General features: G+C 41.0%; 2 protein-coding genes across 4 annotated transcripts in view; one reads left to right on the top strand and one right to left on the bottom strand.

The window, feature by feature from the left end:
- Nucleotides 1–2635: 2635 nt before the first annotated feature.
- Nucleotides 2636–13938, bottom strand: part of LOC120555596 (calcium-responsive transcription factor-like) — a 16224-nt gene continuing 4921 nt past the window's right edge. Inside the window, exons 1-6 of one of the 2 annotated variants that reach the window (XM_039794412.1) lie at nt 11969–12157; nt 11032–11219; nt 9254–9352; nt 6993–7145; nt 4282–4536; nt 2636–3081 (exon numbers count right to left, since the gene is read on the bottom strand). In XM_039794412.1, the coding sequence (XP_039650346.1) occupies nt 2704–3081; nt 4282–4536; nt 6993–7145; nt 9254–9352; nt 11032–11219; nt 11969–12092 (1197 nt within the window). In that variant the 5' untranslated portion in view covers nt 12093–12157 and the 3' untranslated portion in view covers nt 2636–2703. Of the gene's footprint in view, nt 3082–4281; nt 4537–6992; nt 7146–9253; nt 9353–11031; nt 11220–11968; nt 12158–13938 lie in introns of those variants that run through there. The other variant, XM_039794413.1, reaches the window with a different exon arrangement.
- LOC120555595 (uncharacterized protein KIAA0895-like) overlaps nt 13053–13938 on the top strand; it is an 18905-nt gene continuing 18019 nt past the window's right edge. The window contains exon 1 of one of the 2 annotated variants that reach the window (XM_039794409.1): nt 13053–13258. The gene's annotated coding sequence lies outside the window, so the exon portion shown is untranslated. The remainder of the gene's footprint in view (nt 13259–13938) is intronic. The other variant, XM_039794411.1, reaches the window with a different exon arrangement.

Raw genomic sequence — 13938 nt, 5'->3', positions numbered from 1 at the left:
ATCGCTATGCAAGTACTTTTAATACTTAAAGTACATTTAAAATCAGGTACATTTTACTTTTACTTAAGTAGGGTTGTCATTGTTGTACTTCTTTTACTAAAGTAAATACATCTCTGGTTATTTGTACTTTTACTTAAGTACTGAGATTCAGTACTTCCTCCACCACTGATCAGAGAGCAGCGCAGATGTTTAGGTGGCACCGTAATGAGGCACCGAAATCCGCGTTGCTATTCCGTCCGGTAGATACCGGGCATTTTAACATGCGCCGTTAGCGTGAACAGAAAATCGCGTTGCTTGTATGTTTTCACAGCAAACGCACGTGTGTGGAAGGCGGTCGCACAACAGCTGAAATGTTGTATTGAGTTTTTATTTTTTTTAAAACACAAATATTGAACAGGTGGTTGCCAAAGGGGGCATGAAAGAGGTCATGAAATGGTTGCCAACCGTTACTGTCGAGACCTGACCTGGGATTAATAAAGTCTATCTTCTAATATCTTACAGAAGGAGTGCCGTAAAAACAAATACAACTTTATTTCTTTATTGCAGACTGATGGCAGCTGACAACCTTATAGTTGGCGAGTGTCACAAACCGGCTCATAGCCTGTGGCAAAGAAAATAGGGGACACCAACAACAAGTATAGGCCAATGAAGAAGATACTTTATTGTAAACCAAAATTATTAACTTTAAACAAAGAAAAAGGAATGATGTGTGAGAATGTCATAATGTAAGGTGTCTGTAAAGTGCATGGATGAGTGAGTCTGTGTGTGTGTAAATGACTGAGTGTAAACTAAGTAAAACTATAAAGGATCATACCTGGAGGAGCAGAGAGAGAGAGAGAGAGAAGAGTGGTTAGAAGCAGCTTAAATATCCTGAGCCCAGGTGGCTCCAATCACTAACGACCCTCCCCTGCCTGCAGGAGGAACCTCCCCTGCACTGCAGAGGCGGGGTCGTAACACGAGATATAAGGAACAAAATGAGTAATTTAAGTAGTTTCATTTTTAAACTGTAACCTGATCGGGCACGACCAGTGCCTAAAAACACAATTCAACATTTTTACAGAACGACAGGCAGTTTGTCAAACATGAACAGCATATTTCTTTACTCGAACACAAACCTGGCTCAGGGAACGGAGACTTTAATGGGAGAACACAAGCCGATGCATCAAAGAATGAAAATTCGATGATGAAAGCAAGTGTACCTGGAGGCATCCAGCCACGCCTGAACCGACTCACAGGAAGCCAGGCTTCGCTTTAACAATACACAAACGTGTAGAAAAATGTAATCCTGTCATCTCTTTTACAAATTAATTTAAATTTGGGATAGGCGGTTTATTTTTGACGTCGTTGGGCAAAGGATCAAAGTGTTCTGAGAGAGAAACCGACTTCTGCACCTCCTCTTGGCTCGGTTTTCTTGGCTAGATTTACTGAGTAAATGATTTACTCAGTAAATCTAGCTGTGACGAGAGACTTCGGCCAATCACAGGTCATTTCAGAGAGAGACGGAGCGTTCTTATTGGCTGTTCTGCAAATGCACGTGCAGGTGCAGGTAATTCAATAATTCAAGGCTAGACCATTAAAGAGACTTTGTCATCAATCTATCTAATTCAGTGTGCTTTTAACCCTTTGTTAACCAGAGAGCGCCATCTAGTTTCCCCTGTACCTTTTTTTTTTTTTTAATGCAAAAATAATCTTGCATTGCCAGACCTTCCTCCACAGCGCTGCGGAGGAGGGTCTGGTTAGTCCACACAGCATTCTGGGATGGGAGAAAAACGTGCTCTGGATGCCAGACGGGGCAATGGTGCCGCTGCCAAATAGCCTCGGGGAAGGAACTTGTTTTGGTGGAACGTGTGTACGTTCAAAAGGTTGTTTTAGTCGTGCAACAGAAAACTCAGATTGGACAGATAGTCTAGCTAGCTGTCTGGATTTACCCTGCAGAGATCTGAGGAGCAGTTAACCATAGTCCTCACAAATCCACCGGAGGTTAGAACGCCAACACAGAGAAAGAGGAAGGGGACGGACATCCGGCAGAATTTCCGGCAGAACGAGAGCAATCCCTGAAGTGGAACATCGTGGATGTGGACTATGCGACTAGGTTTCCCTTATATCCATCCTGCAGCGATGCACTGCCGTGAATCCATTCAGTGTTTGTACGGTGTCTTTAGCTGAGCTGGACCAAAAAATATTCAATGAAAACAAGTCGATGATGATGTTTTTGCCCTCATTGTTCCCCGTGAATTAGCTGGAAATTATGTCACGTAGCGTTTCACGTGGAGTGAGCACTGCACTGCTTGTAAGGAAATAACAGAAGCAGCTTTAAAAGTGACGCGTTCCCCCCCCTCTCCAGAAAATAAGCTTCATTTAGCGCTAGACAAGCTGGTAGTTTAGCCTTCTGCTAACCCTATCTCACTACTGCGGCTAACTCAAGTTCATGTTTATGTAGCTAGCCTCAAGGGCGCCGGGGGTAGCTCACCTGGTAGAGCGCGCGCCCATATACAGAGGCTCAGTCCTCTACGTAGCTGCCGTGAGTTCGGTTCCGACCGCAAAATATTTAGCTAGCCCCCACAGTACGTATGTCATCTCAAAGGGCTTATAAACGCAGGCCATCTGGATGAAATGAGTGATTAGTACTCGGAAATGTTTTAGCTTTAAATACAAATAGTAGGCACATCTTTTTTTATTTCAAAAGATGTGGGTGGGAGGAGTCTAATTCTTTATCATTTCAGCCTTTTCATCCCCTCTGTTAGCATAAGCGTGTTCTTTTGGCTGCTTTGGCAGCGGTACGGCGTTCGAGGGAATCGCCTTTCTCTTTTTTGTCGCCTCCGGCAGCAAGAGCGGTCCCGCTTCCACCGGCGCCTGCAACGCAACCTGACCGTGCAGGTCCTTGATAGTGTTTCTTAGTTCCTTCAGGTATGTGTCATCTTTTATAAGGTTCACGTAATCCATTATAGCCTTGAGATGTCCGATGCACTCCCTCCTGAGGGCTTTCGTGGCCGGTGGTGCCTCCGCTGGTGATTGGCTGCTGGCGGCCGGTGCCTCGGCTGGTGGTTGGCTGGCGGCGGCTGATGCGAGTGGCCGAAAAGGCTGAAATGATAAAGAAGCAGGCAAAATCAGTCATCGAGAAGAAGACGCCTCCGCTCCCCATCTTATCTATCTATCTATCTATCTATCTATCTATCTATCTATCTATCTATCTATCTATCTATCTATCTATCTATCTATCTATCTATATGGTGGATCCTGGGCTTAGGTAGAGTATGCATGGGGAGGTAGAGTATGCATGGGGAGGTAGAGTATGCATGGAGAGGTAGAGTATGCATGGGGAGGTAGAGTATGCATGGAGAGGTAGAGTATGCATGGGGAGGTAGAGTATGCATGGGGAGGTAGAGAATGCATGGGGAGGTAGAGAATGCATGGGGAGGTAGAGAATGCATGGGGAGGTAGAGTATGCATGGGGAGGTAGAGAATGCATGGGGAGGTAGAGTATGCATGGGGAGGTAGAGTATGCATGGGGAGGTAGAGTATGCATGGAGGTAGAGTATGCATGGGGAGGTAGAGTATGCATGGGGAGGTAGAGTATGCATGGGGAGGTAGAGAATGCATGGGGAGGTAGAGAATGCATGGGGAGGTAGAGTATGCATGGGGAGGTAGAGAATGCATGGGGAGGTAGAGTATGCATGGGGGTAGAGTATTATGCATGGGGGGTAGAGCAGCATGGGGAGGTAGAGTAATGCATGGGGAGGTAGAGTATGCATGGGGAGGTAGAGTATGCATGGGGAGGTAGAGAATGCATGGGGAGGTAGAGTATGCATGGGGAGGTAGAGAATGCATGGGGAGGTAGAGTATGCATGGGGAGGTAGAGAATGCATGGGGAGGTAGAGTATGCATGGGGAGGTAGAGAATGCCAGTTTAAAATCACTTTCTGCACCTGGCTTATCAGGTGAACATAAAACTTGGACTGTCAGGGCCCCCACATCAACAACACTTCAAGCAGCTAAAATAAGTAAATCATACGTTAATAATCAAATATGTGATTTTCCATTACATTGTCAACTATAACTTAATCTGCAACTATTTAGATAATCGATTAACAAGTTTGAGTTTGTGCGTAGGAAAGTCGCCGGACTCCACAATCTTCTGAACATAGCCATACTGAGAAATCCAGAGAGAGTTGGGTGGAGCTGATAGTCTTAATTAGCTTTGTAGCAGCTCATTTGGTAATTGCTTGAATGTAACGCACGTTCATTAATATCAAAAAGTTACGCACTAAAGCTTCAATCTCACCTGTAGATTCTCCTGATCAATACTGGAGTGCCTCACTGATTCTTTAGCCTTCCCCATCAGGTTGCGGATATCTTTATCGGTGGGGTAGAACCTTCTTCTTGTAGGTGATGGCGGCCTTTCGTCCTTGAAGAGGTGTCTCTCCACAAACTGTCTAGAGTGCTGTCTCATCTCGCTCACTCGTCTCACCCCGCTTTTGGTGAGTTCTATGATGTGGCTCTTCACACGTTCATCCACAGGTTCATGGATACCGGCATCCTGCACAATGTGTCATAAGAAAAGGATGTTTCCACCTTCTAAACCTGGGCAATAGATCCAAAATCCTATTGTATTACTGTTTACATGCATGCATGTATATATTATCTTTTTATATACATACTCAGATCTGTACATTGTAGTCAAATCTTTTACCTTGTTCAGCTTTGTTGTCCTTTTATTTAGCCATACATCTATTTCTGTGTATGTACAGTACAGGCCAAAAGTTTGGACACACTCTCATTCAATGCGTTTTCTTTTATATTTTCATGACTATTTACATTGTAGATTCTCACTGAAGGCATCAAAACTATGAATGAACACATATGGAATTATGTACTTAACAAAAAAGTGTGAAATAACTGAAAACATGTCTTATATTTTAGATTCTTCAAAGTAGCCACCCTTTGCTTTTTTATTAATAAGGGAAAAACTTCCACTAATTAACCCTGACAAAGCACACCTGTGAAGTGGAAACCATTTCAGGTGACTACCTCATGAAGCTCATTGAGAGAACACCAAGGGTTTGCAGAGTTATCAAAAAAAGCAAAGTGTGGCTACTTTGAAGAATCTAAAATATAAGACATGTTTTCAGTTATTTCACACTTTTTTGTTAAGTACATAATTCCATATGTGTTCATTCATAGTTTTGATGCCTTCAGTGAGAATCTACAATGTAAATAGTCATGCAAATAAAGGAACACATTGAATGAGATTGAGAGCAACAAAAAGCCGGAGTAAATTTTCCTGTATGTGTTCACACTAGAGCTGAAGATCTTTGCCTGAACCTGACGGGACCCAACGGGACCCGGTTCGGTCTTAATTTCTATAATTTTCCACGAGCTCGGGCTTGCGCTCTAGGTTGCGCAGTAAATGAGCGGTCAGGTGATGCGTTTCGATTAGCGCAAAATGGATGCTGAGGAGGTGAAACGGAGGCTGGCCTCTGGAGGACTTATTTTATTTCTTTGTTCCAACTTCCAAGTGGCCTATAGCCGACGTTAGTCATGAATAAATTATGTTATAAAAATGTATAAATGACTCACTCTTGACAAAAGGCCAAAGAGCTGTGTGCATACGCACATCTGAATAATGTCGGGCTGTAAACGGGTTCGGGCTTTTAAAAAGCTGTCAATCAAAATGTACTTGTCGGGCTCGGGGCTTGCCGGGCCTAACTTTTAAGGCCCGATTACAGCTGTAGTTCACACTTACTTGGCCATGAAAGCTGATTCTGAAAAAGTTGTTGTTAGTCATCTGCCAGGGTTAGACTGTGATTTAGTAGCTGTGACTTTTTAAGTTTGTATTGTCTTTGTTTTGCCAGTTAAAAAGGTGAAGCCGCCTACACACGATCCACAGTTAAACCGCTCTTCGCTTGCTGTGCCACTGTTTTCCTATGAGAAGAGCAGTGCTAATAACTCCAAGGAAGCGCTACCCATGGCGTGATGCAGCGCTTGAAATTGCCGCCAAGCGCTGCTCTCAAAGTTCAAATTATTCCAACTTTGACATCGTTGCTCCTGACTTTTAAAAAGGGGCAGCTCTGTGCCCTACCTCAGTTTTTACCTCTGATCATGTGTAGGCGGCTTAGGACGCACAAAAGTTTGCTATTTAAATAAATAACAACTTGCTATGAATATGTTTCTTACTTTTCTACTAACTCTGGCACATCTCAGTAACATGAAAGGAAGAAAAAAAAAAAAGAAAATGGTCCCACAGGCTGGCTCCATATGCATTTCTCTATTTATTCTGATGACGTTTCCATCCTCAGGCCTTCCCTAAACTTTTGCTGTGGATTGTTGATTTCTGAGGGCTGAAACGTCTTTAGAATAAATAGAGAAATTAGACTTTTTTCTTACTTTCAAGTCTACTTCCAGGGATCTGCACCTCACGACAGCCTTCGGTGTTGCATTACTATTCTATATCATACAGCAGTTAGGGCTGCACAATTTTTTTTTTTTTATGTTATTGCAATATCAATTGGTGCAATATATACATCGCAAAAGGCATATTGCAAAAGACAATCGATTTTTTTTTGTGTTAGTTGAAAGAAAATACCAGTAGAAAACTGCACTTTAAAATGTAACTTATTTTTTTTTAGTGGTGCCTTTTATATTCAATTTGTTCAATAAAATGTTGGAAATAATTTTCCGTCATTTGTTTTAAATTCAATAAGCAATTTGTTGTATTTTAGCAGAATACTGAAAGCAGCAGAAATGCAGAAACGAGTAGACTTCAATATCTGTTTATGTATCGCAAGTAATATCGTTATCGCGACATTAATGTGATCACATACTGCATATTTTCCTCTTATCGTGCAGCCCTAAGCACAGTAACATACAGTCTTTCTTATGAAGAAACAATTTCTGTAAGATGGTCATCAGATGAGTATGGCTTAGGTGTGCGCCCGGTAAAGATTTTTTGTCATGATGTCAAGTGATTTCAGTATTTCCTTTTTCAGAATGTACCTGTCCACACAAAGGGTGGCCAACATGGTCTTCGATGGCAGGGGTCCGCACATAGAAGAAATCCTCCCAGCGGACAGAGGAGGGATCATTCTTCACATCCTCCTTGAGTTTTGTTACCATTTTCCTCCGTTGACTGTCCTTGTTATCTGCCACCTGAAAGACAAACCTGAGGATGACTACTTTTCAGCTACTTATATATAAAGGTCCCATGGCATGAAAATGTCACTTTATGAGGTTTTTTAACATTAATATGAGTTCCCCCAGCCTGCCTATGGTCCCCCAGTGGCTAGAAATGGTGATAGGTGTAAACCGAGCCCTGGGTATCCTGCTCTGCCTTTGAGAAAATGAAAGCTCAGATGGACCAATCAGGAGTCTTCTCCTTATGAGGTCATAAGGAGCAAGGTTACCTCCCCTTTCTCTACTTTGCCCGCCCAGAGAATTTGGCCTACCCATGAGAGAGAGAGACATCATGGCTTTCAAACGAGCAAAGTGGCAGTTGGTCAAGGCCACACCCCCACCCTCCACCTTGCCCCCCTCTCCTCCTCAATATCTACAGACACAGAAATGGCACATCCTAAGGAAAGCTCATTGTTGGACTGGCTCTAGTGGCTGTAATTCTGCACCAAAGCTGAATTTCGGGAAAGAGACTTCAGATACAGTATTAGGGGACCACTAAGGCCTATATAAAAGAGACTTCAGATACAGTATTAGGGGACCACTAAGGTCTATATGAAAGAGACTTCAGATACAGTATTAGGGGACCACTAAGGTCTATATAAAAGAGACTTCAGATACAGTATTAGGGGACCACTAAGGTCTATATAAAAGAGACTTCAGATACAGTATTAGGGGACCACTAAGGTCTATATAAAAGAGACTTCAGATATAGTATTAGGGGACCACTAAGGTCTATATAAAAGAGACTACAGATACAGTATTAGGGGACCACTAAGGTCTATATAAAAGAGACTACAGATACAGTATTAGGGGACCACTAAGGTCTATATAAAAGAGACTTCAGATACAGTATTAGGGGACCACTAAGGTCTATATAAAAGAGACTTCAGATACAGTATTAGGGGACCACTAAGGTCTATATAAAAGAGACTTCAGATACAGTATTAGGGGACCACTAAGGTCTATATAAAAGAGACTTCAGATACAGTATTAGGGGACCACTAAGGTCTATATAAAAGCATCCAAAGAGCACCATGTCATGGGACCTTTAAAACTGTACAATACATTTGGAGAATACATGTACTAATGATAATCAAGATTCTTAACCCTTGTGTTGTCTTCCGTTGGACGATGCACGCAGGTCCTCCCGGGTCAAAACTTAAAATCAACACCTTTTCGGACATTTTTTTTGTCCCTTTTTCCCGACACTTTTGGCACTTTTTTCAATGTTTTTGTGTCACGATTGGGAGGGTCTGTTGTAGTGTTTCCTGTTTTATTTTGTAGTATCGTTTTTCTTCCTAGTTGTGTCTCGTTTTACTTGTCTCTTGTGTTTGCCCTCCTGTAGGATTGTCTGCCCCGCCCTGATGTGTTACACCTGTTCCTGATACCTTGTGTCACCTGTCCATTGTTTAACCTTGTTACCTTGTGTATTTAGCCTCTGTGTTGTCTTTGTGTCTTGTCGGATCATTTTTCTGTTCCGTTTCTGGTTTGTCGGGTACTGTCGTGTCGAGCTCCTCTGGCCTGATATTGTATGTCTTTTGTACTCTGTTGTTGTACGCCTGTTTCTTCAGGACTCTTTTTGTTGTACCCTTTGCCTCATTAAATCTTTGAACTCCACACTGCTCCAGCTTCTCTGCATTTGGGTCCAAGCTTCGCCACTCCCATTACATTTTGGCGCTTTTTTGCAGTTTAATGCTTCTTTTCACTAGACTACCATATATAAACAACACTCACACCAACTTATTATTAGTTTTACACTTATTTTTGGAATTCATGGTCAATAAACCTAATTTATACGGAAGTTCAGAAGGATACTGTTTCGAAAACCTTTCAATTTCTTTCTCAAATGCAAAAAAATTCAACAAAACACCCAAAATTCAATAAAAAAAGTAAAGATCCGATCTCTTGTTGGACTTGCGAAGAGCGCTGTAAGGAATCATCCATCTGTGTTATTTTTGGATAAATAAAATTAGGTAGTTAAAATGAAATCCATATTTCTAAAGAGAAATTTAGAAAATGGGTCAAATTTGACCCGACGACAACACAAGGGTTAAATGAAGAAAGGGTGGAGCCAACCGTCTAACCTTATAATCAGGGAATTTGGCAATCCTTGAAATGTTGAGCACTGCCGGACACCCGAGCTTCTTCGTGGTCTTAATAAGACGTCTGTTCTTCTGATTGAACTTGAAATAAAGAATTTACATTACAATGCAGTGGTCATATCATTGTAAACAGAGTGGATTATATTTTTATGTATTTAATAGGGATGTAACGATACACTCAACTTACGATTCACGATTTTAAGTTCACGATACGATTTTCTCGTATGAATGTTTTTTTTAAACAGAATGAGCTGCAGACAAATATATTAAATATATTTAGAAATATAGTATAATATATTAGACAAAGATATTCCTTGTGGAATACAACAGAGGTGTCCTTATCAAAATTGCCACTGAAATTATGCTTTATCTTATACAACACACACACACACACACACACACAAGGCCGCCGTACAAGGTGCCACCTGCTCATCAGATAAACATTCACACTGATGGCGCAATATCAGGAGCAATTCATGGTTCAGTGTCTTGCCCAAGGACACTTCGAAATAGGACTGCAGGGCCAGGGATTGAACCACCAACCTTTTTGATTGTGGTAGGCGACTGCTCTACCACATAAGCCACAGACGCTCCGACGTAGTGACTGAACAACCAAGCGAAACCAAAAGTAGATTCCGCCCTAGGACGTTTAAAGTGCTCATATGATGCTCATTTTCAGGTTCATAATTGTATTTAGAGGTTATATCAGAACAGGTTTACATGGTTTAATTTTCAAAAAACACCATAATTTTGATGTACTGTACATTGCTGCAGCTCCTCTTTTCACCCTGTGTGTTGAGCTCTCTGTTTTAGCTACAGAGTGAGACATCTCAACTTCTGTTACATCTTTGTTGGGAGTCACACATGCGCAGTAGCTAGGTAAGGACTACTAGCCAGTCAGAAGCAGAGTATGAGGGCGTGCCCTGACAGTAGCTAGGTAAGGACTACTAGCCAGTCAGAAGCAGAGTATGAGGGCGTTCCCTGACAGTAGCTAGGTAAGGACTACTAGCCAGTCAGAAGCAGAGTATGAGGGCGTGCCCTGACAGTACCTAGGTAAGGACTACTAGCCAGTCAGAAGCAGAGTATGAGGCGTACCCTGACAGTACCTAGGTAAGGACTACTAGCCAGTCAGAAGCAGAGTATGAGGGCGTACCCTGACAGTACCTAGGTAAGGACTACTAGCCAGTCAGAAGCAGAGTATGAGGGCGTGCCATGCTAGCAGCTAGGCGAGCATTATAACATGTGTAACAAAGTGACCATGTTTGTCTCTGAAGTAAAGGCTGGACTACAATAGAGCTGGTTGGAGCAGTTGGTGAACAGTGGTTTCAGTTGGAGACGGTAAGTCGCTTGGGGGGGGGACTTTGGGCTTTTTCACTTTGTAAACCTATAACATGCACACAAATATTTTATTTATTTATTTATTTATTTATTTATATATATATATATATATATATATATATATATATATATATATATATATATATATATATATATATATATATATATATATATATATATATATATATATATAAAAACACAAAGGAAAGGGAAAAAGCCAAAAAGCATAATATGAGCACTTTAAAAATTGCATCGTGATTCAGTTTTTATCGCAACCGGTTGTAATCTTCACACATTTATATCGATTTTAACCGATACATCGTTACATCCCTATGAATTACAGATGTTGAGGATGAACAGTCAAGTGTACGGATCATAAGAATAACAGAGACAGACAGACAGACAGACAGACAGCAGCCTACCTCCTTCTGCTTCGCCACAGCATATCTCATCTTCTGCTGTCTGGACCTGTCTCTCCCCAGGTGACAGCCCAAATGCTGATAGGCAATGAAAACAAAAGGCACCCCATCAAAGGGGATACTGGCCGTTTTTTGGGCACTTTCATGACTCCACTCCCATCGCACTCTCATCGGATTTGATGGCTGCCATGCTAGATATTGGTTAAGAAAGAATAGCGTTACGACAGGTCTTTTGGAGGCTTCAGTGACGCTTACGGACAGAGGCGCTAAATCAAAATCTACCGGCCACTTTATTAGGCACACTTGTAGGCTACACAATCTAATGTGATACGGTACAAATACATTCTGCCTTTGTAAAGAAAATAATGTTCAGTTTTGATTGACACGGTAAAGAGTGTGGTTAATTTAACTACATGTGTATTATTTAGGTAAGAGGTATTGAACTGGACTGCAGAGATATGTTCCTAATAGTTTGGCCACTCCATTCACATAAATTAGAGGGACAGAATATTAGGAACACCAGTACAACACCACCACTATGACTTCATTAATAAACATAAAGTAGTATTAAAACCTTTCTGACAGTACCAGTGTCAACAAAAACGGAAGAATTAGCCTATAGACGTCACAGTTGTAAACATAAACATTGTAAATGGCACCAAGTTCCTGTTGCAGTGTGAATGACATCAACTGACAACAAGGGGCCATGCAGGCTGTTGCCTAGCAATGGAATTCCATTGAAAAGTTACATTAAATGTTAAATTCATGGCAGAGCTGTTAAATTGTAGAAGTGTTAGCTACCATAGAACGGGTGTTACTAATGAACTTTTCTTTTTTTAAAGCTAACGTTACCCAAGCTAGTTAAATGCTAACGAAAGCTAACGTTACAGCGATAAAAACAGACGTCAACGTTAGCTTTTGCCGGTTAGAAAACACTTACCAGTACCGTGGAAATGCTTGTCAGACTTATGAACGATGTACTTGGTACGTGTAGTTTCCTCCAAAGTTTTTACGAAGTTTTCCACAGCCCCCTTGGACCGGAGAACCGTAGCTGCCTCAGCCATGGTTGATGCTAGAATGGATGGTCCGGAGGCCGAGCGAAGTCATGACCCGGTTCTGATTGGTTGATCGGCTAGCCATGAGGAGTAAGATTGGTTAAGGTTTTGTAACAAGCCCAGGGTAAGCCAATCAGAGGCAGAGTAGGGCGGGACATGCCTTCGCTCGTCCTTCCGGACCATCTATTCTAGCAGCAACCGGTATCAACCAATGACTGTATAAAATAATAATTTTACAGTCATTTGACATAAACCCACGATCAATCCTTAGTATTGTAGAAATTAAATTATTCAAACATATTTCCAAACTAACACATTTTATGTGTTGGAGAAAACCTGTAATAAATTAAAACTATTATTTTATGCAAACTCTTATTATACCTCAACTCTACCTATTGTTTGACAGTTGTATTACTTTTTTCCAGTGTTGATAAGTTTGATAATGTTAATATATTCTTTGAATTCAAATAAAAACACCAGTAACATTGGAGGTAACGTTTGTTATTTTGCATTTAGGTATCTAAAATCATCATACAAATTCAATGTTATACTTCTCTTGTTCTAAATGTAAAAGGACATTTGTACGATACATTTTGATATTTAGATTAGTTTTACACAATATAATAATATATATTCATTCAAGTCCAAAAAGTAACCCAATATGTACAATGGTGAAATAAATGCGTTAAAGATTCTGGTTCATCACTGGGTTTGCTTTTTTATTTATTTATTTATATTTCATTAATATATATATATTTATATTTCATTAATATATATATTTCATTAATATATATATATCTTTTTTATTATATTTTATATTATATTTGTACATGCATGTACATGTGTTCTTTACATAAACTATAATAAATAAATAAATAAATAAATAAATAAATGAATAAATAAAATGTTGTACGTAATGACGCAGCGGAACGTCATGCGCGGTGTACCCAGCGTAGCGTAACGCGTCATAACTTCCAACACAACCGCCGCTTCCTGGCCGGCCCAGGCAGGCGCCTCAGGCCCCGCTCCAACACTGAACCGTTATCCGCACATCATCATCATTCACCGGTGAAAAACACACCGCCTCCTCCGCTCGGTCCGTGAGGAGTTGCCGCCGGTATGAGTGAATGAAACGACTGAAACCTTTTTAAAGAAGTCCTGGGACACGCTGCTCGGTGAGTATTTGTTGGAGTTTGGGAGTTTAAAGGGCTCCTTTACTGGAAACGTTGATTTGTTTTGTGGTCAGAATGAATCACTGTCAGTTATTTGTTCGGCTGTCTCCATGGAGAATTCAAATTTAAACGTTTGAGTGTGTTTTCCTTTCATATAAAAGTGAATGTTAGCTTCGTACTAAGTGATTAGTGACACGCTGGATACTTAATGGGAACTGACTTGTGTTAAAATCTTTGTTCATGTGGAGCTTGTGTTCGGACATCATGTGGACGGTCTGTTTTCTGGTTGTTAATCCGTGTCTCCTCCATAAACACTGACTGACACGTCCACTGACATGTTGCTGACCTGCTGCCATTCATTTACTCAACTGTAATCTCATTAAAAAAGCAGCAAGAGTGTCTGACATCACCTCCATTTTCCTCCTCTTTCACACACCACCAGCAACAATGAGAAGTATCAGTGGTGGAATGTAATCAAGTACATTTACTCAAGTACGAAATTTGAGGTACTTGACTTGAGTATTAACATTTTATTTAACTTTACTTTAACTCCACTACATCACAGAGCTACATATTGTACTTTGAACGCCACTACATTTGTCTGACAGCTTTAGTTACTTTTCAGATGACAGTTTTTCCATCCCATTCCTGCCTGGTGAAAACCATGTCCATCTCCAGATGTG

Source organism: Perca fluviatilis, chromosome 3, assembly GCF_010015445.1.
Source record: "Perca fluviatilis chromosome 3, GENO_Pfluv_1.0, whole genome shotgun sequence".
NCBI classification, from domain to species: Eukaryota; Metazoa; Chordata; class Actinopteri; order Perciformes; family Percidae; genus Perca; species Perca fluviatilis.
The sequence above is the reverse complement of the archived record's forward strand: the minus strand, read 5'-3'. Positions and strand labels throughout refer to the sequence as shown.